Source organism: Marmota marmota, unplaced genomic scaffold (assembly GCF_001458135.2).
Source record: "Marmota marmota marmota unplaced genomic scaffold, marMar, whole genome shotgun sequence".
NCBI lineage: Eukaryota > Metazoa > Chordata > Mammalia > Rodentia > Sciuridae > Marmota > Marmota marmota.
In genome coordinates this window covers 42,179,724-42,207,306 of record NW_025999977.1, presented here as the reverse complement: position 1 = coordinate 42,207,306, position 27,583 = coordinate 42,179,724, and the positions used below count along the sequence as shown (strand labels likewise).

At 34.6% G+C, this 27,583-nt stretch overlaps 1 protein-coding gene across 8 annotated transcripts in view; it reads left to right on the top strand.

Moving 5' to 3' along the window:
* Positions 1–27,583, top strand: part of Ncoa1 (nuclear receptor coactivator 1) — a 193,551-nt gene that overhangs the window by 104,578 nt on the left and 61,390 nt on the right. For all 8 annotated transcript variants that reach the window (XM_048804735.1, XM_015479918.2, XM_048804734.1 and 5 more), the window contains exons 6-11: positions 3,035–3,214; positions 4,598–4,693; positions 10,153–10,293; positions 18,913–19,060; positions 20,320–21,643; positions 24,822–25,002. In XM_048804735.1, the coding sequence (XP_048660692.1) occupies positions 3,035–3,214; positions 4,598–4,693; positions 10,153–10,293; positions 18,913–19,060; positions 20,320–21,643; positions 24,822–25,002 (2,070 nt within the window). The remainder of the gene's footprint in view (positions 1–3,034; positions 3,215–4,597; positions 4,694–10,152; positions 10,294–18,912; positions 19,061–20,319; positions 21,644–24,821; positions 25,003–27,583) is intronic.

The following is a 27,583-nucleotide window of genomic DNA, read 5'->3' as shown; positions in this document are numbered from 1 at the left end:
AGAAAGCAATTTCATAAAGATTAGGTAAACTGCTTTCCATCTGGTTAAGTTAAACTGAGTTTTGTCAGAGTTTATACCTCCTAAATCTAGATCTATCCTTTTGATTCCATTTCACAGATAACACAGAGCTTTGTGTTATGATGTTATTTTCTTTTTCAATACTTACTGTTTAAAAGATTTAGGTTCAAAAAGGTTATAAGCTATGTCAAGCAAATTAATTTGGACAACTTAAAAGAAATGTAATTAATATTATAAAATACAGGGGTTCTATTTTTTATTTTATTTATTTATTTTTGGTACTATTTAACCCCGGGGCACTTTACAACTGATCTGCATCTCCAGCCCTTTTTATTTTTTATTTGAGACAGGGTCTTGCTGAGTTGCGCCAATGTGCCTGTCTTTTAAAGTATAGATCTAGAAAAGTCATGTAAAATATTTATCACCATATATTGGAGGGGTCTATATGTTTGGAAGTGATCTTACTAATTATTATTATTATGTATTATTATTATTGCTTTAAGAAGATATGAGCCAGGCTCATCGGTGCACAATTATAATCCCGGCAATTTGGGAGGCTGAGGTAGGAATATTTCAAGTTTAAGGCCAGCCTCAACAACTTAATGAGAGCCTAAGTAACTTAGTGAGACCCTGTATCAAAAAATAAAATAAAAAGGGCTGAATAAAAAGGGCTGGGTATGTAGCTCAGTAGTAAAGTACCCCTGGGTTAAATTCCTAGTACCAAAATTAGAAATTAAAAAAAGAAGATATGATAGTTGATGTTTAGCTTTTTCACTGCTGTGACCCAACCAAACCAATCATAGAGGAGGAGTTGTTTATTTACGGGCTCATGGTTTCAGAGGTCTTAGTCCATAGAAGGCCAGCTCCAAGATGAGACAGAACATCATGGCAGAAGAGTGTGGCAGAGGGAAGCAGTTGGCATGATGATCAGTAAGCAGAGAGAGACTCTACTCTTCTGATACAAATATATAGCCCAAAGCCACGTTTCCAATTCCCACCTCCTCCAGCCACACCCTACCACTTAAGTTACCATTCAGTTATCCCCAATCAGGGGATTAATTCACTGATTGGGTTAAGACTCTTAGTACCCAATCATTTCTCCTCTGAACCTTCTTGCATTGTCTCACACGTGAACTTTTGGGGGACACCTCACATCCAAACCATAACAGTTGACATATAAATTGTTAACAACATTACTTTAGTTGTGATCATTTCTCAACATTTTTAAAACCTTTCAAAAAGTCTTATGCTTTTTTTATAATGTAATAGGTTATGAGATTAAGGAAGTACATTCTCCTCCCTGATACCATCTCTTCTTCTCTTGGATCCTTACGTTCCCCTTTCTCTGAGCCTCCTTTCCACCCTTTATTTTTACTCTACCCTCTTTCTTTTTACCTCAACTAAATGGAATTTGATGTTTAACTTAATTTCTTCTAGCAACATTTAGCAAGCAGCTTTCTTTTCAAATACCATTAGTAAGTTGAAACTTCCCCTTGTTACTAAATAGATATGGGTAAATATTATTCAAACCAGTGTCAAAAACTTAAAATTGCTTTTTATCACTAATTCCTAAGAATTAGAGAACTTGAAACAGTTTATTCAGTTGCATGAGCGCTCTAAAAAAAAATCACTATGTTAGTTTTTACATTAATTTTATTCCATATTTCACTACATGTTCTTCAGAAGTGGGAGAGAAAAGGACCTGGCCAGAAATCCTATACAAGTAAATCAGACATGCATGTAAAATGGCATCCATAGCTCTTTATTTTTTTACCATTGTTTACTCAATGGAATAGAAACTTTATTTCTTTTTAAAAAGAGGTAGTATGTGTTTATGGTAATTGGGGACCTGGAATGATAGTTTCTATAAAAAAGACTGGTTTAATATTTGACTTATAGTATCAAATGGTCTTAGGTGTTTTATTATTGAATTTTAGAGTATAAATGAGACATAATGTGATGGATCCCTTTATTTTTAAAGATGAAGCAACTGGAAATCAAAGATTAATTAACCCAAACCTCACAGCTAGCAGAACCCAAGATTCTTAACACCAGTATAGGTTTGTTTCTATGCTTTCCTCTAATAGTTGTAGAGTGATGAGATGGAAAAAAGAAAGTGGGTCGATGGAGAGTGTAAGGTAAGAAAACAAGCAGGGATGGTGAGAAAGCATCTGTATAAACCCTTCCACCACCTCATGACCTCCATGGTTTGACTATGACATTGTGACTGGAAATCATGGCCATTCACACAGTGATTCCTACTTGAAATGCACAGACCCTTTTTCTATAACTGAATTCAATTTTCTTATACTGAATCAGATACCATGACTTTTTTTTTTAGTAATTTTTTTTTTATTTTTTAGTTTTTGGTAGACACAACATCTTTATTTTTTTATTTTTTATGTGGTGCTGAGGATCGAACCCAGCACCCCGTGCATGCCAAGCGAGCGCGCTACCTCTTGAGCCACATCCCCAGCCCCAATCTTTCTTTTTTGTATAATTTATTATCTACTGAAGGCAAGGCATTGTAGCATATGAACTATGCTAGTTAAATTAATAAAATATAAGAAAAATGGTTTTAAGAAACCAATATGCGGGCTGGGATTGTAGCTCAGTGGTAGAGCGCTTGCCTAACACATACGAAACCCTGGGTTTGATCCTCAGCACCACATAAAAAAATAATTAAATAAAAAGGTATTGTGTCCATCTACAACTAAAAAAATAGTCTGCTATAACATTCTGAGCAAAATAATGATTTTGAATTTGTCTTAATATATTAGAGTATTTGAGGGAGGGAGATCCTATATATTTTCTTGGAAATATTATGATTTTTAACTGGTAGATATTTAGGTTTGCTGAGGAAGATAAGTACCCTCTTGCCTTAGGATATTGTCAGATCTGAAGTGATCTGTCTTTTATTAGTTATCTAATTGACCAAATGCTTTGAAGTATATCTTTTGTATCTTTGGAGTCTGTACTTTTTTCACAACCACATATATCAATTTTCCTTCCGCAGTAAATGGAGTTCCTTGGCCTCAAGAGGCAACACGCCGAAATAGCCATACTTTTAACTGCAGGATGCTAATTCACCCTCCAGATGAGCCAGGTACTGAGAACCAAGAAGCCTGCCAGCGGTATGAAGTAATGCAGTGTTTCACTGTGTCGCAGCCAAAATCGATTCAAGAAGATGGAGAAGGTAAAGAATAGAGTGATTTTAAAATGTTTGGGTTTTCAGTGACTTGAAAGGACAGGGAGGGAATTAATTATGAACTTCCTTCTTGAGATTTTATTTTTGTATACTGTATTATCTATTGCAGTAATTCAGTTTGCTATTTATTTCTTTTCTTTCTTTCTTTTTTTGGTACCAGGGAGTGCTTAACCTCTAAGCCACATCCCCACACCTTTTTAAAGTATTTTATTTAGAAACAGGGTCTTAATAAGTTGCTTAAGGCATCACTAAGTTGCTGGCACTGGCTTTGAACTGCCTCAGCCTCCTGAGCTGCTAGAATTTTAGACATGTGCCACCATGCCCAGCTGCTATGTATTTCTTAATATTTAAAAAAATTACTAACATCTAGAATCACCCCTTTAACATGCCTCCAAACTCTCAGCTATAAGGTGATGCACTAAAATGTCAAATAATTTAAACCAACTTACTCTCAAGAAATAAGAGCTGTAACTAACTGTTGTCAGTTGGAAATGTACCACAGCTATTGAACAGCTCAGATTTTTAGAAAGTTTCAAGTTTAGAATGTAGGGAACATTAAAGCATAGAATAGATATTTTTCAGGCTATGAAAAATAATTTATAAGGAGAAGGCTTGTGATTAGATGAAAATGTTGCTGAAGCTCTAATAAGAACATGGTATTGGCATGGACAAATATGTGACAGTGGATAACTCTTCCATGTACACTTAGACTGAGCTAATTTTAGGAACCACAAATTGGAACTGGAGTAAGGACCAAGAAAGGGAGCCAAAATCTAAGAATGGGACTTAAAAAAAATTGTGTATCCTAAGAATATAGTTATATGTCAGAAAAATAATACTTCTTTAGAAGTAAAGGTTGTTTTTCACATGTAATAATTATCTGCATGGTGGTTATCAGAATACTTTTTTGTAACCCTAAAGTACTGATGGGTTCAGGAAATTGACTAAAAAAGTATACTTTAAAACACAAAGTGTTAAGAGCTCAGGATGTAGCTCACGGGCAGAGCAACTGCTTTAGCATGTGCAAAAGTCTTGGATTTAATCCTCAGCACCAAAAAACAAAACATGGTGCTGCTTAAATCTAACCAAAATTAATACTTCCAATTGTTATCATCCAAATACATGAGATGTATTTGTTTCTACTTTATGTAAGAGCATTCCATGGGAAGGAATATTTTATTTTAACTTTCTTCTAACGAGAGCTGCCAGTTTATGGTTGCTAGAAACTTTAGTATACTCTTAGACCAAAGAGATTACAAATATTATGTCAAATCTTGTAATATATATTGTTTTTATAAAAATCTTTAACAGCAGATAGTTATAAACCATTGTCTCTACCTTCTTTCCTCAATTTCTCCTTTTTTTGGACAGATTTCCAGTCATGTTTGATTTGTATTGCACGGAGATTACCTCGGCCTCCAGCTATTACGGGTGTAGAATCGTTTATGACAAAGCAAGATACTACAGGTACTTACTATAAAGTTCAGAATGTTCCAGAGGTATTCATCATATGATTCTGCTCTTAAAACTGATTATATTCAAAATGTTATATCCTCCTGTTCTGTGATATTCAGCCTTTGCTTTCTGTGTCTTATACAGAAAATATTTTGAATAGTCTTCTTGATATTGTGCATTTTAGATGCTATCATCATTGTCATAAAACAGGGTGCTGGAGAGAACAATATTTATTTAACTATTCATATTCCTATATTTGGTTATAATTTTTTTACAATTATGGAAAAATGTTTAAAGAAATTTTGAAACAGTAGATACATAAATATATGTAGCTATTCATAAATATATTTACAAAGGGGTATGCATACAGTGGTTTTAATATTATGCTTAAATGTATATACCATTTCTCTTTTTTCTTTAAATTTATTTGGCACGTACTGATTGAGTTCTGAGTAGCTGTCACTATGTATGATTGCTCATGGTGTATACGGTTGAGCAAAAATCAATGATGTAATTATATATTATGGTATGTTTTATGATGATAAGTGTGGGAGGTGGTGTAAAGGAGGATCTGCTTTAAAATCAGCAGCTCTAAAAAGCCTATCTGAGGCTCAAGCTGATATTGAGCCCTTGGGTCCCAAAGGATAAAGTAATGCCAGCTGTCCAAGTGTGGGTGTTGGAAGGGGACATTGAGGAAGGGTCTTAGTGCAGAGTGAGTACTCCTCATTGAGGAAACAACTGAAAATGCCCTAAGACAAATAAAGTAGAGAGGTGTGTTGGAAGAACTAACAGAAGGGCAACAGAGATGCAAAGTGAATAATGAGGAGAGTCCCTGAAAATAAGCCCTTCTTTATATTTATTTATTTATTTTTAGTTTTCGGCAGACACAACATCTTTATTTGCATGTGGTGCTGAGGATCAAACCCAGCGCCGTGCACATGCCATGTGAGCACGCTACCACTTGAGCCACATCCCCAGCCCCTAAGCCCTTCTTTTTAAAGTCTGACTTTAATTTGTTTTTCAGTGAGAAATTTCTATTGTTGGGGGCTGGGGTTGTGGCTCAGTGGTAGAGCGCTCGCCTAGCATGTTCGAGACGCTGAGTTTGATCCTCAGCACCACATAAAAATAAATAAAATAAAGGTATTGTGTCCAACTACAACTAAAAAAAATTTTTAAAAATTGCTATTGTTCTTTGTAATTCCTGTACATTTGTCCTAAATTGATTAATTTTATCTTCATCCTAACACATCAGGTGTTCATGCTTTTACATCAATCAGAGTTAAATCTCTATTACTCACCTAATTTAATATATAGGTAAATAATGGGAGATATACATTTGAGTAAAATGTAATTTTTTTTGCTCTTTTTTTTATTTGTTTTAATTAGTTAAACATGACACTACAATGATCTTGACATATCATACATTTGAATCAGATGGGGTATAATTTCTCATTTTTTGAATGTACAGGTAGCAGAATCACATTGGTCATGCAGTCACGTATATACACAGCAATAATAATGTCTGTTTTATTCTGCTGTCCTTCCTTCCCCCCCTCCCCTCCCCTCCCATCACTTCTCTCTACCCAATCAAATGTGACACACTTCTTTTTTTTTCTTTTTCCTCACTTCATCATACATGTATTCTGTATAACGATGAGGGTCTCCTTCCATCTTCTGTGTAATTCCCCTTCTCCCTCCCTTTCCCTCCCACCTCTCTTCCTTATTTAGTGATAATCCTCTTCTCATGCTCTTCCTCCCTACCCCAGTTTGAGTCACCCGCCTTATATCAGAGAAGACATTTGGCATTTGTTTTTTAGGGATTGGCTAACTTCACTTAGCATAATCTGCTCTAATGCCATCCATTTCCCTGCAAATGCCATGATCTTATTATTTTTTAGTGATGAGTAATATTCCATTGTGTATATATGCCACATTTTTTTTATCCGTTCATCCATTGAAGGGCATCTTGGTTGGTTCCACAGTCTTGCTATTGTGAATTGTGCTGCTATAAACATTGATGTGGCTGTGTCCCTGTAGTATTTTGACTAAATAAATGACATAGATTTTAGCTAAAAAAAAAAAAAAAAAAAAAGATAATCAGTTGTCTTTTGACTAAATAAAATGTGATTAAAAAAAAAACACTTTTATTGAATTTTATTCTTTGTTGAAATTCAGTTTTAATTAAGTGAATTTTTTACTTATGGCATTATTTACATGATCTTTATATTTAATACATATTTTAGTTCCTAAAATCTAATATTCTTGTGTTATATGCTTGGTTTTAGTTTTTGAAAAATAAGCTCCCAGCTGCTTTGCGTGTGTGTGCGTGATGCTGGGGACTGAACTCAGTGGTGCTTTACCAGTGAGCAACACCCCAGCCCTTTTTAATTTTTATTTGAGGCAGGGTCTTATAAGTTGCCAAGGCTGACCTCTGACTTGCAATTCTTCCGCCTTGGCTTCTATGTTGCTGAAATTACAGGCATGTACCACCATGCCCAGCTCCAACTGCTTTTCCTAAAGAGTGGGTATGGATAAATTAGCACAGTTAATAGAAAATGGTAAGGAGAATGTTTATGAACTTGGAGAGACAGCACCTGAAGATAGTAGTTAATAATTATCACACTTTCCTTCATTCCCTTTTTGAGTCTACCATGATTCATGTTGCTTTCCATTTTTTACCAGTGAACAGCACTGGAAAAATAAATGAACCCGTAGTAAAACCAGAAATATTTTATATGAAGAAAAAATAAGAGTTCACTGAAAATCAAAAGCTGGTCTTTTGTGTCAATATCTGGTTAATATAAAAAGAAACCAAATAAGGGCTTTATGAGATAACAGAATGAAAACTCGTTGGAAAGGGTGACTGTCAGACTGCAGAATAAATGCCAGAAATGAGGGAGGCCTGAAATTTCAGAAGATAATTTAGGAGCAGTCTACTTTAGCTTTTCCTCATATTACATTTCTAATTAATTAAATCCTAAATTGGATCATTTTAAAGAATGTATTTTCCCGTGGGAACAATGTTAATAATACTGATAGTTTTGTTTCTAAGGACCAAAAATTAAAGTTTCAGCTATACCTGACAGTATGCATAAATATATAAAATTAACAATGATCATTTTAAATAAAAATATTAACCTCTAGGCCATAAATAATTTTGATCCAGAGGGAACCTCAAAGACTACAGAATCTAGCTTATTCATTTTATGAATGAAGAAATGATAACTGATTACTGGAATTAGAAATCTTTACCCTGAATATAGAATTCTTCTTTTATATTATATTGCCTTCTACTATTGAAAGAGTCATCATTGTGCTGTACACACTTGTACAAAGATACCAGAGGAATATAAAATATACCTAAAGTGTAAAACTAACATTTTATCATAGAATTGACTTTGCCAAAAATAATAAAAAACTAAAATAATTATTCAATAATTACTTTCTTAAATTTTAGTAATGTGTTTTTAACTCTGCATGGGGTAATCCATGTCCCTTAAAAAAAAAAAAAAAGAAAAAAGCCTCCTACCAGAAAATGTTGAAGACTGTTTTTTTGTTGTTGTTGTTTTCTATTTGGTTGGTTGGTGGTTATTGGTTAAGTTTTCCTCTGACAAGCAGAAGTATTCTAAATCAAGCTATTCATGATTCTCCTCTAAAGTAGTCATTGCATTACCCCATCATTTAGTACCATCACTGACAACTTAATCACTTCTTCCACTGTAGTCCCACAATTGCAGTCTCTCTTCCTGTCTTCTGGGCCAACATTGACATAAAAACATAGACACAGGTCTGGGGTTGTGGCTCAGCAGTAGAGCACTTGCCTAGCAGATATGAGGCACTGGGTTTTATCTTCAGCGCCACATATAAATAAATAAAATATAAAGATATTGTGTCCATCTATAACTAAATGTATTTTTTAAAAAAGGAATTAGTTAAGGGGCTGGGGTTGTGGCTCAGTGGTAGAGCACTTGCCTTGCATGTGTGAGGCATTGGGTTTGATTCTTGGCACTGCATATAAATAAATGAATAAAATAAAAATCTGTCAACAAATAAAAAATTTTTTTTTAAAAAAAGGAATTAGTTAATTGGGAAGGCACACATAGTGTAATAGATCTGAGTTGATTGTATGGGGAAAAGGAAGATGGGTAAAACACAATCCGGCATTCACAGAGAAAATATTAATGGTGAATAAAGATGAAAAATACTCAACATCATTAGTAATTGAGGAAATTCAAATTTAGGTCACAATGAGATACCATTTTTCACCTACTAATTTGAAAAATAAAGGTACCTGGCAATACCAAGTCATGGAAAGGATGTTAGGTTAGCAATAAATTTTTTGGTGATGGGGATTAAACTCGGAACTTCATACATGCTAAGCACATGCTCTGCCACTGAGCTACTTCCCAGCCCCAACAATAACTCTGAAACATTGCTGGTAGGTACAGGTTTCTGAAAAGTATAGTGTTATAAAGAACATTTGAAAAACCTGCAATCCAGTTCTAGTCCTACATATATACCCTGGAGAAATTCTCACATATATGTACCATGGTACATGTGAAAGATGTTCATAGCAACATTGATTGAAATGGCAAAAAAACTGGGACCATTTTAGATGCCCATTCACAAGAGAACATAAAGACAGGGGAATGGGACAAAGGCAGAATGTGCGCATAATGGAGTGATATTAGTAATGTCAAGTTCTGAAGTTGGATGGTAGGTTTACATATTAGGTTATGTAATATAATTTCTAATTTAAATATATTTAACCTATGTTATTTTGTGTGAATATAAGATTGTATAAAATATATAATAAAACAGATCTGAAGAATCACAAACTAGATTAATTGGCCCCTGACTGACGAATAACTAATAAATTTTCTCATAACCACATGGAAAATTTGATCACATATGGCAACAGATTACCACTGGCTTTTATAAAACAGTATGCTCTGTGTGTATAATGCCTAGCACATCTTAATGTTTTCACTTATTTTTTTTTTCTAATTTGACTTCTGTTGTCTCGGTCTTTGTTTAGATCAGTGTTGCCTATAGCCCTTTCTACCTAGAAAGGGAAAGACTTGCTTACTTTCTAGTATTCTTTTCATCACTGCCTCTCTTTCCCAAATCAGCATATAAAAGGCCAAATCGAAGAGCAAGCCAGAGAAGTTTGAACTGCATTAGTCTCAGCAACTTCAGGTCATTATGATATAGCTGTAATATTCGGCTGGAACTGAATTTTAGGTTGTGCTATACTAGTATATAACATGCTTTAAGACCAAAGCAATTCTTCATTATGTCCCTAATATATTACATTACCATATGTAATAAAAATTAATAGTGATTTTAAAGCTTTTGTCTGTCAAGCATTGGAGGGAGAATATATTCCTTAGATACAGTTTTTAGTTTTGAAATATGAAAGATTTGTATTAAGAGGCTATCAGAAATGTAAACTTTTATTCTTTACATAGGTAAAATCATCTCTATCGATACTAGTTCTCTGAGAGCTGCTGGCAGAACTGGCTGGGAAGATTTAGTGAGAAAATGCATTTATGCTTTTTTCCAACCTCAGGGCAGAGAGCCATCTTATGCCAGACAACTGTTTCAAGAAGGTAAAGTTTTCTCTCAATTATTTTCAGTAATCTTGCTCTTTATTAATATTGAATAGTTTGTGTAGAACTTATGGCTTGATAAGTATTTTCTCCAAATTATAGTTTCTGTAACAATCAGTTGTAGGAAAGGAAGAAATGGGTAAGCAAAGTAACTCATGAGTGGATCCTGAAATTCAGGATGCACATTCTAAAGAACAGGATGTCATGTGGTGGTCACTCACTCATTCATTTGTTCATTCATTCAGCAGACATATGTCAAATTCCTAACATGCATAGAACACTATGTGATGAGGCACCAGGGATACAGTGGTGACTAAGAATCAGGGTTTTACCTTTAAGCAACTCAGAATGTATTAGGAAAATATATGACAGCTCTAAAAATCAATGTGACATATAATAGCGGTATAACCAAAGAAAAAATTAATTCTGACTTGGAGAATCAAGGATGAATTCAGAAAGGAAGTGATATTTTTGTCTGGCTCTTAAACATCATTCCCAGGAGAGAAGCATGCCAGAGAGCTTCTGGATATGGAGATCAGTACTGTGCATGTTAACTTCATGACTGTTGAAGCACCTGTATCTCCTGACGAAGGTTGAAGTTCCAAGTCAAAAACAATGTCCTATATAATTACTACCTGTTGAATAGCTACTGTCTTAGTAAATTCTTGGGAATGTAAAAGAAGTATATTCCTTATCTTGAAGGAATTAAATAGTACTATAAGATAGGTAGGGAAATTATTTGAGAATTAAGGTCAGAAAGTTCACAGAGATTCAGAATTAAGGGATTTTGATGTACTTCTAAAATAATGCTATGTAATTTTGGCAGCCTAATTAATATTCCTTTTCCAATATAATTTATTCTGTAACCTTGATTTAGCCTCTTTCTATGGCTATCTAATTCAAGATTACACAATAAATTAGAGTATGTGGCTTTCCTGAAGAAAAATTTAAAAATTTTTTCCTTGTTGTTATCCTTTTAATTTTAACATTTCCCTCATAGCATGAGATTTGCTCAGTTTACAGATGATTTTTCCGTTCATTACACTTTAGGTCAATTGCTTCCTAATAAAATATGGAAGTAGCTTGATTTTTTTTTTCTTGGAGCCATCTATATAAATCTCACAGTCCTGGTTACTTCTTCCTACTGATCATTGGCCTCCAGTGGGCCTTACTAAGCTCATGCTACCCCACATGGTTGTATTTCACCAAGTAGATCCAAGAATCTGTACTTTGTTAAAGTTCTCTAGGCAATCCCAGAGTGCAGCCAGGTTTGGAAACCATTATAATAAGTAACTAAAACCATCCACCAGGTGCAAACTTTGTGATATCCTCTACCCAGAGTGGCACTTGACTTTTACATAGTCTTCACTCACTGCCTAACACGCTGAGGTAGTGTGTTGGTCTCTTTGACTTTTGCTTTAAATTAGGCCATCCGAGGCTTTACTTAAAAGACTTAATTTTATTTGCCTATAATTTATATAAATTTCCTACAAGAAGTCCAGATTATTATTTCATTGCCCAAATGACTGGGCTCCCCATAGATACAATTGAGCCATACTGTAAGATACATATTTCTAAACCATTAGAATTCTCTATAAAACAGATTGATTAAAGGAACTAATTCTCATTAACATATGAATTGAAACAATTTAGAGGCAAATGTAAAGAATATAAACAATCCAATACCACTTCCCCTGTAGTTGTTTCTTTATGTCTTCTTCATCAACTTTTTAAGACAATGAATTCTAAATTAGAAAATGAATTCTAAATTCATTTTTAGAAATGACTTGTGTTTGCCTTAGAGTTAAGATATCCAGTTTACATGATTCTGATTGTAGTACTTTGGAGAGTCTGGATATTTTGCCAAACAGCTTTCATGGATGGAGCACATCCTTTTCTGATATTTTATGATCAGTACTATGCAGACTGGTCAGAGAAATGTGGTCCCTGGAACACTTACATGAGAATCACCCATTAAGTATATTGACTGTTGAATTAAAAATCTCAGATGAAGGCTCAGTTATCTTAGCCAGCCTCAAGTATAATACTTAAGTTTAATAACCATTGATTCGTTAAGAATGGAGAGAGGTATAATTTGCATTTTCAGCTTTCTTTCTACCTCCTTCACTTAGGGACAATGTGAAATGAATGAGACATACTCCTGTTACAATGTTTGTTATCAAAAAGACAAAAGAAGCTGGGCATGGTGGCACACGCTTATAATTGCAGCTACTCAGGAGGCTGAGGCAAGAGGATTGCAAGTTCAAAGCCAGCTTCAACAACTTAGTGAGGCCCTAAGCAACTTAGCAAAACCCTGTCTCAAAAGAAGAAAAGGATTGGGATTGTGGCTCAGCGGTTGAATACCCCTGGGTTCAATTTCTGGTATCAAAAAAAAAAAAAGAATGAAAGATAACAAGTGATGATGAGAATGTGGGAAAAAGAGAACCCTTGCATGCTCTCAATCAGAATATAAATTAGTTAAAGCTGTTATGGAAAAACAGTATGACAGTTTCTTAAAAAATTAAAAATAGAACTAACAGATGACCCAGGAATCCCACCCCTGGGTATGCATTCAAAGGAAATTGAGTTGTATGTTGAAGAGACATCTGCATTCCCGTGTTTATTACAGTAATATTCAGTATAATAGCCAAGATATGGAAACAGTCTCCGGCGTTTAACAAATGAATGAATGGAAATGAAGAAAATGCAATATATATTCACAATGGAATATTGTTCAGCCATAAAAAAGAAGGAAATACTGTCATTTGTGACAACATGAATCAACCTGGAGATCGTTATGTTAAGTACTATAATTGAGGCTCAGAAAGACAAATACCACATGATCTCACTCATTTGTGAAATCTAAAGTAGTTTATCTCCAAGAAATAGAGAGTAGAATGGTAGTTACCAAAGGCTGGGTGTTTGACAGAGGCAAGAGGAGTTATTGAGGTGATGTTGATTAAGGATTATAGTTAGATAGAAAGAAGACATTTAAGACATCTATTGCATAGTATAGTGACTATAATTAATGACAGTGTATTCTTAAGAAATACTGGGAGAATAGATGTTAGACCTTCTCATCACAAAAGTGATAACCATATCAGGTTAATTAGCTAGATTTAATCATCCACAATGAATATGTATTCAAAGCATCATACAGAATAGATAAACAAGATCATCTGTCAGTTTAAATAAATAAATAAATTGGGAGAAGAGTGAAACAAATTATGACACTATATCCTTGATTTCACATAAAACTTTATAGTGATTGATATTTAGGCAAGAAATATTTGTCCTCCATCTGTCATTATTTTCTTGCCCCATTAACTTACTCTTTGAAAGCAGCAACTGGTGTAAAATCCTAATATGCATTAAAAATTTTAGTTCTTAGCTTAGTTTTTCAGCTTCTTTTGGCAGAGACAACTCAAAAAGTGGTTTTAAAGGCCATTTACTATTTTCCTCAGTCAAATTTGGAAATGCATTATAGTCATGTAAGAATACTTGGATGCTGGGGCTGGGGCTCAGTGGCGGAGCGCTTGCCTCATACAGGTGAGGCACTGGGTTTGATCCTCAGCACCACATAAAAATCAATAAATGAAATAAAAATTTAAAAAAAAGAATATTTGGGAGCACTTTATATGAACTAGATTACACATGTGGTTCTCCATTGAGACTGGGGAAGTGGGTATTAGGATTGCTTGAAGAACTGTTTAAAACTAGGAGGAGTTTCATGCAATTGGAGTTAATTTGGAAAAAGTTCCTAAGTTCTGTTCAGTTCAGAACCATTGCTTTCTTTAAAAGAGGGTCTGGGTTAGAATGCTTCCCAAGGTATTTGGCCCTGCCCCCACACTACTAAATAAACTTTGTTACTAAGACTTATTTTCCACAGAATACTTTTTCCTGTAGCACATCTATCTGCAGTTTTGGAGAGTGCTGGTCATGGGAAATATGGGCTATATGATCTACAAACTAGTTTTATGAAAGTTTTGTTTACCTACTTATAGTGATGTAATAGAGCATCATTTCATGTCTTCAAAGTGTTCATGACATATGAAAAAGTGGGCTAAGAAATATAGAGTATGATCTTTTTCTTGTATATTTTGCTATATACCCTATTCTAGAAGATTAACAAAATGTTAATAGTGGTTATCTCTGAGTGATGGGGTTACAAATAACTTTACTTGTTCTTTGTTCATCTTTCTATTACCTTAACTTTATAATTACAAATGAAGGTATTTTTGTTTTTTAAAAGATATCACACCTAGACTTGGGAAAGGGTTTATTGCATCAAGAAGTTTGAAAATATTGCTATAAGCATAGGTACCCATATTAATGATTAATCAAAATGTTCTTTTAATGTAGTTAAACCCAGGGTATACATGGCAGAGTGAACTGAAAATCTTTCTATGTCAAACTTCATTGAAAATATTTAGAATATTTGTTTACTTTCCTCCCATAGAAATTTTGATATACTAAATAGAGTTTTTTCATTGGCAATCTTAGAACTTCCGGGAGCAATTATTTTTCTTTCACTAATAACATTTTTTAGAAATTGCATTCTGTCTGTATATGTCTAGGGAAATACCAAAAAGAAACACAAACTGATACCAACATTGACCTGTAGTATTCTGCCACACATTTTGTATCCCATAATATATTTTGTACCCTGACATACATTTTATACCACCCATTTTTGAACATTGATGAGGAATGCTTATTTTGAGGTTACCTCATCACCAAATTAGGAGGGATCAAAATTCCAAATAGCTCTACATCTATAGCTGGCATTACCAAGGAAAATTTAATGTTTCTTTGGCTATGTAGATCGGTTGAGTCTTTTCTGGGAAAGAAAAACATGAAGTTTTCCCAGTAAAGATTTTTGGAGGGTTTTTAGGGTATTAGTAATACCCATTCAGTTATATCCCTGTGCAGTAAATGTTCCAAAAAGTTTTAGAAATGAACAAAAAAGTCAGAGATCAAAATGCTACTAGCTGTATAGCTGGAAATACTATATTAGAAGTGAGGACAAGGCCTGTAATCAAAATAAACATTAAAACCCACTTAAAAGGGAAATTTGGTGTGCAGAGTAAACGTTTGTCCAACCGAGTCCGTAAATAGCTGTGGGTACCTTACTCATCTCTCAATACAAAGAGAGATGAGTAAGGTATTGGTTATAAGTAAGTTGGTGATGGTTATACATAATTGAAGCTATTGGTATAAATGGGGTTTAGGGATTACTAAATGTATGTATGACATTTGTACTTCATAAGCTGCTTATTTGTTGTTTATTTGGGCTTTAGATTCAGGAAATATTCAAAACCTGCTATGTACTAGACTCCATGCTTAGATATTATCCCACAATCTTACTGGCTCCATTTAAGTAATGATAAACTGAAATTGACTAATGTTAATTTGCACGAAATCCTAAACCTACAAATGACACAGTGAGAAATCAGGCCTAAATCTGAGTCCTTGGCTTATTCTTTTAGTTGACCTGTGCTGCCTTGCTATTTACTACCTCTTCATCTGAAAAATTAAGCACCAGAATTTTAGTTAACTGGAAAAACTTATTGGGTTCTAATTAATTGGCATTTTAAGAGCTGTAAATATGGCTTAGTGAATAGAGTGCTTGCCTAGCATGTTCCAGACCTTGGGTTCAATCCCTAGCAGAGCAAAAAAAAAAAAAGAAAAAAAATTAGATGTAACTTTTTTCTCATTTCAAACTCTGACTTTATAGATTGTAATATGCTGTCTTATTCCTCACAATATAATCAAAAATGAATAACCTAATTTCACCTGTGTGAGGTCTTGGGTTCAACACTGAAAGGAAAAAAAGAATCTAACTAAAAATCTTGAACATAATAAGTCTTAATCATTTCAATTAAGTTCACATCCTAGTTTTAGTACTTTGGCAGATTTGTTATGGTATAGATTTACTATAGATTCTGCCTTCTTCAGTTAATTTGGATACCCAACATTAAAATAGAGCTTATTTTCTCTTAAAATAATGGTACTTTCTCTTAAAGTAGTATGATAATTTTCTTGCATTAATTGAGTGCCTCAAATTTCAGAAATTTTACAAGTTTAGATATAGTTCTACAAGTTTAGACAGCATAACTAGAAGACTATTGATGTTTCTGTAATCCACATTATATATCTTAAAATTCTCAGTTTGACCTGAGAATCATTTTATAGGGCTTGTCAATAAAGAAATTTCTTTTTATTAATTTTCATTACAAAATTAAGTCAGATTCCTATAAGAGTAAAAACATATTTGAGAACTAAGATTGAAAATATGTCCTTTAAAGAAAAGTTACGCTATTTAAGAGTCCAAGATGGGAGAATTGCAAGTTCAAGGCCCCTGAGAAATTTATCAACACCCTATCTCAAAATTAAATGAGAAATTAAAAGGGAAAAAAGGGAGGGCTGATAACATAGCTTAGTGTTAAGTGTACTTGCCTTGTATGTATGAGGCCCTAGTTTCAAATCCCAATACTTAAAAAAATTATGGCAGCTGATCACACATCAGCATTAGCTTAATTAGATGAGGTTCAAATCAAAGATCAATTAGCACTTACTGGATGATTTTGTAGCAAAGCATAGTACAAGATTCAATGGAGAGTAGAAAACAAGTATGGGACACAGTACCAAACCTTATGCTTATTGTAGCTAATGAAGAAAAATAAATGCATAAAAGGGATATGGGAAAAATGTTTAAGAAGTAAGGTTGAAAATGCATTTGAAAATCAGATTATTTAGTGCTGTGCTATCCAGTATGATAGTCAGTAGTCGATTGTGGCTCTAGACCACTTAAAATGTGCCTAGTGTGACTAATGAACTGAATTTCAATTTTATTTCATTTTAAGTAGCCATATGTGGCTGATGGCTACTGTAAAAAACAGTGCGGCTTTGTAGACTAGCCAGTGAGTATTTTCCAGCAGATGGACCTACTGAAGAGAAATAAACAAGATAAGGAAATGGATAAAATGGTATAAGTAAAATAACATAAAACACATTGTATGTCTTTTCTGGCCCTTTATTTATCTTTAGCTTTTTCAGTTTATTTTAAAATTCCACTTTATAGTTGGGATTGTTAATATGATTTTAGGATTTTCTACAACATTTACTTAAATCCTTCCACAGAAATTATAAGATTCCCTTAAGAACTCTTTTTCATCATTTATTATTTTATTAAACAGTAAATTTCTTCATTCTTAAATTTGGTAAATGTACCAGTGCTTTAGCTGAAATTGCCAGATGGGTAAGGAATGTGGTTGATTCAATAGAAAATAAATTTTATTTATTTGTTTGTTTATATGTGGTGCTGAGAATTGAACCCAGGGCTCACACATGCTAGTCAAACACTCTACCTCTGAGCCACAACCCCAGCCCCTGAACATAATAAGTCTCAATCATTTCAATTAAGTTTATATCCTAGTTTTAGTACTTTGGCAGATTTGCTATGGTATAGATTTACTATAAACTCTGCCTTCTTCAGTTAATTTGCATATCCAAGACAATAAAATAGATCATATTTTTTCTTGAAGTAATATGTAGCTTCAAAAATTATTTGCTAATTGATCATTTTAAGTCTCTTTCACGTGTCATTTAAAATATAATTGAAACCCCTCCTGAAATGTCCTTGAAATATAGTACTAGTATTTATTACTGGGTAAACTGTAATAACCATTTGTGGTAGTAATTCTTATGTTTCAGTGGATATGACTTTTTACCTTGGTATAGCTGAATCTAACCAATTGCTCTTAAAACAGAATTCCATTGTATTACTAAAACATCAATAATATTTTATTAGTAGTTTGGAATAGCTTTTACATATTTAATAAGCATTTATCTCTGCAGTTAGAATTTTGTCTGCTGTTAGTAGAGGTTTAAGACAGAAATAAATGATGTTATTTATAAAGGGATTTTAAAAATAAGTAAAGTGACTTGACTGCTTTAATCTAGTTTTCTTCCTTATGTTAGTAATCATTGGCTTTATCTTAATTTGCTTATTACTAAACTTCAAAAATTCAAACATTAAAAAATAATACATATATATGCATTTAATAATTTGTTATATGGGACCTTAATAATTCAAATTATTTAGTGAAAAATTAAATTTGATTATTAGTTAAGAAATGCTGCAAACCAATCAAAACTTAAGGGTGAGTTTTTATAGTTTGTGAATTATATCCCAGTAGAGCTGTTATTTAAAGATTAGCTAGCAAAAAAACAAAGCACAACATAACTTGTTAAAGATGACACAGAAAGTGAAGGGGAGAAAAGTACTTCCTGGTATTTTTAGTAGAGACAGTGAATTCTGTCCCATTGTAGGGAGCAATTAAGGTTAATTTTTTCCTGATTTGAGGTTTCTTCATAAAACTAATTTATATGAGGAGGGACCCATTGAAGTAGGAGTAAATTAGTGGTATATATCAGATGGATTCATTTCCCTCCTCTGATTTCTGCTTTGTCTGAACTTTCTTTTGATTTTGAGTGGGCAGCAATTGGGAAAACATTTAAAACGAAGTCCTAGGTAGAAACAAGGCCTGGTAATTTTCCTTTGCCCAACGTTCAAGTATCAGGATTTTAACTAGGTTTCTCTTTTGTTTGAAACAGTGATGACTCGTGGCACTGCCTCCAGCCCATCCTATAGATTCATATTGAATGATGGGACAATGCTTAGCGCCCACACCAAGTGTAAACTTTGCTACCCTCAAAGTCCAGACATGCAGCCTTTCATCATGGGAATTCATATCATCGACAGGTACTACTTATTTGGAGAGCTACATATGAAATAAGTCAGTTCACATATCTCTTCTTAAAGAAAATTTTTATACTCTTGGTAGCTAGAAAACAGAAATTCTAAGTTAGGCATAAAACTAGTATGATGAGTATATAATCAATTTATCCGTGTTGGGTTTTAAAGTTTTGTTGCCAGATAGCTTTCTTGTTCATAAAGGCACATAGAAAATGTGAGACTGAAAGTATGTTTTAGGGGGTACAAATAAAAAGGTGCCTAAAAATGTTCAACTTTCCATATATGAACTTACAATCTTAGAAGAGATTTTTAGAGTTTGTTAACACTGCTATTTTAACTTTATGGCGCTTGAGTTCAATTGACAGTTTCTCACAGAAACTACAACTATTTAACTTTTAATGATATTAAACTATCAACTTGAGGAGATTTTTTAATGTTATTGCCACTAATTTATTCCCTCTCAAAATATCTTTCAATATGGCAAAACTATTCTTTTATCCTAAGAGTTATTCAAAATCCTACATTTACAACTGCTTAAAATGTAGCATTAAAAAAAAGACATTTCCCCTCACTTCATCCTTTTCTCATTTGATGTTTTTGCTTATTGGAACATGGTAATGCCAGTCACAAATCTGTTGTCATAATAGTGAACTTGAGTAAAGAACTCAGTAAAAACCTGAATTCAGCATTCTGGTTTTTTGTTTTTGTTTTTCTAGTTTTAGTTGAAATTATTCTTGTGAGTGGAATTAGCAGTTCTTTTTTTCATATTGTGATTTCTCTTTCAAAACATCTGCTATGTCTGCATGTCACCCTTTTTAATTTTCACATCAGTGACACAGTATTTTCCTTACCCAGTCTTCCTCTTTGGAGTTGAAATACTTAAAAGCTGTAACAGGAATATCATGAATAAGTGCTTTATAAACAAAGGTGTGGGAAGTTTCATTTCAACCACAAGTGTTACCATAATGTTAATTATTTGTATTAAGGTTAGAAAAATTTTAAATGTACATCTCTTAAATTTTTTAAAATGCCAGGAATAATTTATTTTTCATGTAACTGAGACCATTTTCCAACTTAAGGGTCTACAAGCACTCTTTCCTAGGAAGGGGTGCTGATTATTTCACAGTGCCACCGTTTGTCATTAATTTAAGGTGATACAGAAGCTCTTTACTTGATAGTGTTAGCTTGTAACATTAATGAGTTTAATAGTTTTGTCTTATAAATAGAAACAAGGTGTTTGAATAATAATGTCTTTTTCCCCCTAGGGAACACAGTGGGCTTTCTCCTCAAGAGGACACTAATTCTGGAATGTCAATTCCCCGAGTAAACCCCTCGGTCAATCCTAGTATCTCTCCAGCTCATGGTGTGGCCCGTTCATCCACATTGCCACCATCCAACAGCAGCATGGTATCCACAAGAGTAAACCGCCATCAGAGCTCAGACCTTCATAGCAGCAGTAGTCATAGTAATTCTAGCAACAACCAAGGGAGTTTTGGATGCTCACCTGGAAATCAGATTGTAGCCAATGTTGCCTTAAACCAGGGACAGGCCAGTTCCCAGAGCAGTAACCCCTCTTTAAACCTCAATAATTCTCCTATGGAAGGTACAGGAATTTCCCTAGCACAGTTCATGTCTCCAAGGAGACAGGTTACTTCTGGCTTGGCAACAAGGGCCAGGATGCCAAACAATTCATTTCCTCCAAATATTCCAACATTAAACTCCCCAGTTGGCATGACAAGTAGTGCCTGTAATAATAGTAATCGATCTTATTCAAACATCCCTGTAACATCTTTACAGGGCATGAATGAAGGACCCAATAACTCTGTTGGCTTCTCTGCCAGTTCTCCAGTCCTCAGGCAGATGAGCTCACAGAATTCACCTAGTAGATTAAATATACAACCAGCAAAAGCTGAGTCCAAAGATAACAAAGAGATTGCATCCATTTTAAATGAAATGATACAGTCTGACAACAGTGCTAGTGATAGCAAACCCCTGGATTCAGGGCTTCTGCATAACAATGACAGACTCTCAGATGGAGACAGTAAATACTCTCAAACCAGTCACAAGCTAGTGCAGCTTTTGACAACAACTGCAGAACAGCAGTTACGGCATGCTGATATAGACACAAGCTGCAAAGAAGTACTGTCTTGCACGGGCACTTCCAGCTCTGCCTCTGCTAACTCTTCAGGAGGTACTTGCCCCTCCTCTCATAGCTCGCTGACAGAACGACACAAAATTCTGCACCGACTCTTACAAGAGGGAAGTCCCTCAGATATCACCACTTTGTCCGTGGAGCCTGATAAAAAGGACAGTGCATCTACTTCTGTGTCAGTAACTGGACAGGCCCAAGGAAACTCCAATATAAAACTAGAACTGGATACTTCAAAGAAAAAAGAATCAAAAGACCATCAGCTCCTGCGCTACCTTTTAGACAAAGATGAGAAAGATTTAAGATCAACTCCAAACCTTAGCCTGGATGATGTAAAGGTGAAAGTGGAAAAGAAAGAACAGATGGATCCTTGTAACACAAACCCAACCCCGATGACCAAACCCGCTCCTGAAGAGATTAAACTGGAGTCCCAGAGCCAGGTAGGTGATTTCTTGCTTCTCAGAATGGCCATTTCTAGTTGTTCCCCCCCCCCCCATTTATTCTACTCCAACCATTGACTAGGTTTGGATTCTGCTGTGTTTTGTTCTATCTATTGGGCATATATTAAGAGATTAGTATCAAAGATTGAAAAATCCAGTGATGCTCTCAGAAATTCTCTTTAGAACTTTAGGGGGATACAGTATTAACGTAGCATTATAAAAAGTAGATTTTTATTTCTTTCTATGAAATCAGAGTTTACATCTCTGAACGTTTTTCAAAAATACCTTCCCCTTTCCTGCTCCCTCCTCCCAACCCCACATATTTAATCCAACTGTGGGTAGAAGCTAGGGATCTGCATTTTAAAGACACAATCCAGATAACTCCAATGTGTAGTTAAATTTGAAAACCTCAGTACGAATGCAGTGGGAGAGAAATGTGAGGAGTTAGACAAGGGTACCTTGTTCAGGCATTTTCTCAGGCTGCCTTTGTTCTCATCTGATTGTAACCACCTTCAACCCCTGTCAGAGATATCGACTTGAATATCCTGGGTAGGAGAATATTGCCTTTCTATCACATGCCCTGAAACAGAAGTAAATTTTTAAAAATTCTAGAGACAGCATAGAGACACTCATGAAACAGGTGACACTCAATAAATAGCATGTATTTATAAAACAATTTACCAACAAGACTCTCCATTGTGAAACAAGATTCACACTTACCTGGGTCCTTCAGTTTCTTGAACCAGCTTGATTTTCTGCCCTCATCTCACAAAAGTCTCTCTCTTCCGTAGGCATACTACAATCTAGGCATATAGAAGCCCTTGCCATCCTCAGGCTAAGCAATGTTCCACTAAGCATCTTCTGCCTTGCCCTTCTCTCTGCCTGCTGAACTTCTACTAATCCTTCACAAACCCCTTGTATCTGATAGCATCTCTCTAAAGCTTTCCCCAAATAACCCCTTCCTCTCTCTACTCTCATAAAGCTTTGTATTGTCTGTTTACTATTTATAGTAACACTATTTTTACTACTTCTTTATATGTGTGCTCTTTGAGGATAAAGATGTGTCTCGTATTTCTTGGAACAGTGAAACTAATATTGTTTTTCTTTTAAAACATAAAAACAACTTTAAACACTTAAAAATTTTAAAAGTAACATTTTAATAATACAATGCCATTGTGTAGTTCTAATGTGCTGGTACATCTGTTTTGGTGCCCATATGCATGCATTTCTGCCAAGTTTATAACTAGAAGTAGAATTGCATGATCATAAGATATGCAGACAATCTCTTCTGTTAGGTAATTGTGCATTTTCTTTTTTTAAAATATATATTGTTTTGGTTATACATGGACACCGTATCTTTATTTTGTTTATTTATTTTTTATGTGGTGCTGAGGATCGAACCCAGTGCCTTACACGTGCAAGGCAAGCACTCTGCCACTGAGCCACAACCCCAGCCCCGTAATTGCCATTTTCTAGTGTGTGAGAATTCCATTTAGTTGTTCTTTGTCCTTGCTAATGCCTGGTATTGTCAGTCTTTTAAATTGAACCTTCCAGGATATGAACAATAGTAGCTCATAGTTTTAATTTGCATTTCTCTGGTAAATAGTCATTGGTTAGTTGGATTTTTTAAAATATTTTTTCTATTTTTTTTTTTAAATTTTGATATTTATTTTTTAGTTTTCGGCCAACACAACATCTTTGTTTGTATGTGGTGCTGAGGATCGAACGCATGCCAGGCGAGCGCGCTACTGCTTGAGCCACATCCCCAGCCCCTCTATTTGTTAATAGACCTTTATTTTATTTATTTATATGCAGTGCTGAGAATTGAACCCAGTGCCCCACACATGCAGTCAAAGTGTGCTACCACTGAGCCCCAGTCAAAGATATCTTTTTTGGTAAATTGCCTAATCTAGTCTCTTGCCCATGATTTCTAATCTGTTGTTTTTTATTTATTGACTTTTATATGTGTTCCTTATGTATTTTGGATGTGAGACATTTCTTGGTTATATGTTTGCAGATACCTTCTCCGTTCTGTGGCTTATCTTTTTATTCTCTCTCTCTCTTTTTTAAACATTTATTTTTTAGTTGTAGTTGGACACAATACCTTTATTTATTTTTATGTGGTGTTGAGGATTGAACCCAGGGCCTTGCACGTGCTAGGCGAATACTGTACCGCTGAGCCACAACCCAGCCCTTCTCATTCTCGTAATGGTCCTTTTTGATAAAGTTCTTCATTTTAATATAGTTGAATTTGTCAATCTTTTCCTTTATAGGTAGTGCTTTTGGCACATGTGTAACAAAGACATATTCAAAAATGTTCATAGCAGCTTTACTTGTATTAGCCAAAAGCTGGAAACAACTCAAAAATCCATCACAGAAGAATAGATAATTATATTGTGACATAGTCAAACAATAGGATATTATTTAACAATGAAAATGAGTGAACTGCTACATGTGACAATATGTCTGAACTTTAGAAATATAATTTTGAAAAAAGACATTAAAAATACAGACATATAATTCTAGAATCTAGAAAGAAAAAATTTTAATTGAATTAAATAATGAAACCCAAACAGAAAGATATTTTATATTAATTAATTATCTCAGAAAAACCTTGGTATAATCATTTTGTAAAAAAAAGATCAGTTTTCTTCTATACATTACCTCAGGCAGATTAGTGACTCCCTATTCTAAAAGGTGTTTGTTAAGCTATTAGATCCTTAAGTGGGAAGTAACTTTTCGGAGATCTTTGAAGAATGATATACTATTAACTTTAAAACATTTCCCCAAACTTTTAAATTAAAGGTATCTAAACGTAAAGTAGGTCATTCTGCAAAATTTTGAAAACTATGACAGAAAAAGAAATAACCCATAATGCCATTAAAACGTAGTATTCTTGATGGTTTTTTTCTAGTTCAATCCTTTTCTTATAAACAAATGACATTAAATACATACTACATGTGTATTATCTTATATCCTGTAGTATATTATTATAAGCATCCAGTGTTTCTTTTTCTTCCCAGTGGAATAGATAGAATGCTCTAATTATCTCTTCTGTCTTACATACTCACATTTAATTTGTAGAGTTCAGAGGAGCAACTTTATTTCTACATTGTTTCAGGTGAAAATGTAAAGTGTATTTTCTCTAACTTATGTTAACTTTTGGTTCCCTTCTTAGTTTACAGCTGACCTTGAGCAGTTTGATCAGTTACTGCCCACTCTGGAGAAGGCAGCACAGCTGCCAGGCCTGTGTGAGACAGACAGGATGGACGCTACAGTCACCAGTGTAACTGTCAAATCGGAGATCCTGCCAGCTTCACTTCAGTCCACCACTGCCAGACCCACTTCCAGGCTGAATAGTATGTGTTGGGGACAACTCTTTGTTTTAAATATTTGGCAATAACGTGGATTAGTACTTTGTTGCTCACTGTTGTTGCAGAAACTTTTTTGGGGAAGGGTGGCAGGGATCAAGAATGAAGTATCTTTATCTATAAACAATAAACAGTTATATTTAGACATGAACTTAATTCATGTATATTTTAAATAATAGCATAATCTCTACCCTCTCACGATTGATGTTAGGGTGAACAGTTGTTGTTAAGAAGAGCAATTTCATGTTCTTACCCAAAGCATTCCATAACACAACATTCAGAAATATAATAGTGGGTCAGATCACATTTCCCAGAACATCCTCCTTGAACACTAGTCTTATGAGTTGCAAGGGGTAAAAACAATGATCTGTGCTAAAATACCCCAGGCAAAAGCTGCATGTCCTATATATTTTCCTGTTGAAGTGTTACTTACCTATTAAAAGTTTTGAAAGGTCCTGGATTAAACCAGTTTAGATTTCTTTAACCTACTATTGCCTACCCTTTCTTGATTATGGAATTTTTTTTCTCAAGTAGTACATATTACTCAGGAGAATGAGTTTTCTGTGGAATATTATTTAGGAGACAACTGTATGAAAGTATGTCACTATCATTCTAACCCAGGTTAGTGTTCTCCTAATTAAGAGATATTTTGATAGTATACCCATTGATTTTTTTTCCACTCATCAAATTTCAAAGTTGAATAAAACCATTGTGCAACCTTGAAACTGAAGGAAACTAATTAACTAAAATTCAAAATTTATTAGGGTTCCTCACCTTCGTCTTGTCACTCTAGTGAGATCTGACATGGATCTTCATTTATTTCAATCTTACTGGAGCTTTTAACTATCATGACCCAATTCCTGAAAGTTTATCAAGATTTCCAGACAGCTGCAAAGAATTTTGAGTCATCTATGACATTTTTGGAATCATGCTTTAGCTGACCAGAACGTTACAGCAGGAGTCGGCAGCCTAGATTCAAGAATCACATTCTCCATTTATTGACAATGTTACATCGATAAAATGAATTTTCTGAGTCTTACTCTCTTTATCCACAAAATAAGAATTAGAAGTCTTACTCTCTTTATCCACAAAATAAGAAATCAAAAGTTTCTTCTAGGGCTGGGGATATAACTCAGTTGGTAGAGTGCTTGCCTAGCATGCACAAGGTCCTAGGTTCAGTCCCCAGCACCACACACACACAAAAAAAAAGTTTCTTCTAATTGAAATAGAGAATCTGCAGACTCTGGGATAGCAGGCACAACTAGGGAAACAGATAAGTACTGAAAATAGATAAAATGGAAGTCTGCATACTAATTGATTTAAGATTCCTTGCTCCCTTCCCCATTAAGTATGAGAAACTTGTTGTGGTCAGCTTTTTTTTTACTGCTGTAACTTAAAGACCAGACCAGAACAATTGTAGAAGAGGAAAAATTTATTTAAGGGCTCATGGTTTCAGAGGTCTCAGTCCATATGCAGCCAGCTTCATCATGGCTGAAGAGTGTGGCAGAGGAAAACATCTCATATGATGATCAGGAAGCAGAGAGACTCCACCCGCCAGATACAAATATACCCCAAAGCCACGTCCCCAATTCCCACCTCCTCCAGCCACACCCTATCACTTCAGTTACCTCTCAGTTAATCCCTATCAGGGGATTAATTCACTGATTGGGTCAAGACTCTTAGAACCCAATCGTTTCTCCTGTGAACCTTCTTGCATTGTTTCACATGTGAGCTTTTGGGGTACACTTCACATCCAAACCATAACAAGACTGAACATGTTTTCTCAGGAGACACTACATAGTCACTAAATGTCTGGATATAGATATATAAGGGGTGATCCCTTTTGCACTCTAAGCAAAAGCCATCTTGCCATCTAATTGTCCAACAATGAAGGCTACCAGAAGAGACCAGCCTTGCACCAAGCTCTCTCAGGCAGTTATAGAGCACTGCAAAAACAGGCACAGCCAAGGATCATTAGGATTTTGAGGAAAGTCCACAACTTCAAAGAGAGCAAAAGAAACAAAGTATGTTGTGGAAATGTACAATGAGTGAATGAACTAAAAACAACAACAAAACACTATTAAAGTCTTCGGGAAGATATATTATCCATGAATAACATAGGAAGGGAAGAAAGGACCAAGAAATTAGATGTCCATAATAAAAAACTACGAGGAAAATGTGAGACAGTAAAACTGAGAAAAGCTGTGGCTGTATTGTGCACTATGCATGTGTTTGGTATGTGCTCCATCAGATGGGGACAGAAAACAGTTTCTGTGGAAAAAAACAACTATCAGGAAGCTGTAAACTGAACAATTATCAGAACTTATATATAATTGGAAGGTGTTAAAGTTAAATCAGAGTAGGTAGACCTTTCTGAACATCTGGGGCATTTGGAAGAAAAATTAAAAGGCCTCTCCTTAAGATTAAGTTTACTCTAGATCTTCTCTTAGAAATTTTAAAAAAACAACCCTCAAAAGGTTCAAGCTGATGTACAAGTGAAATACCTGACAGAATGATATTCTGTCACTTTTCTTTTTTGAGAAAGAGAGAGAGAGATAAATTTTTAATA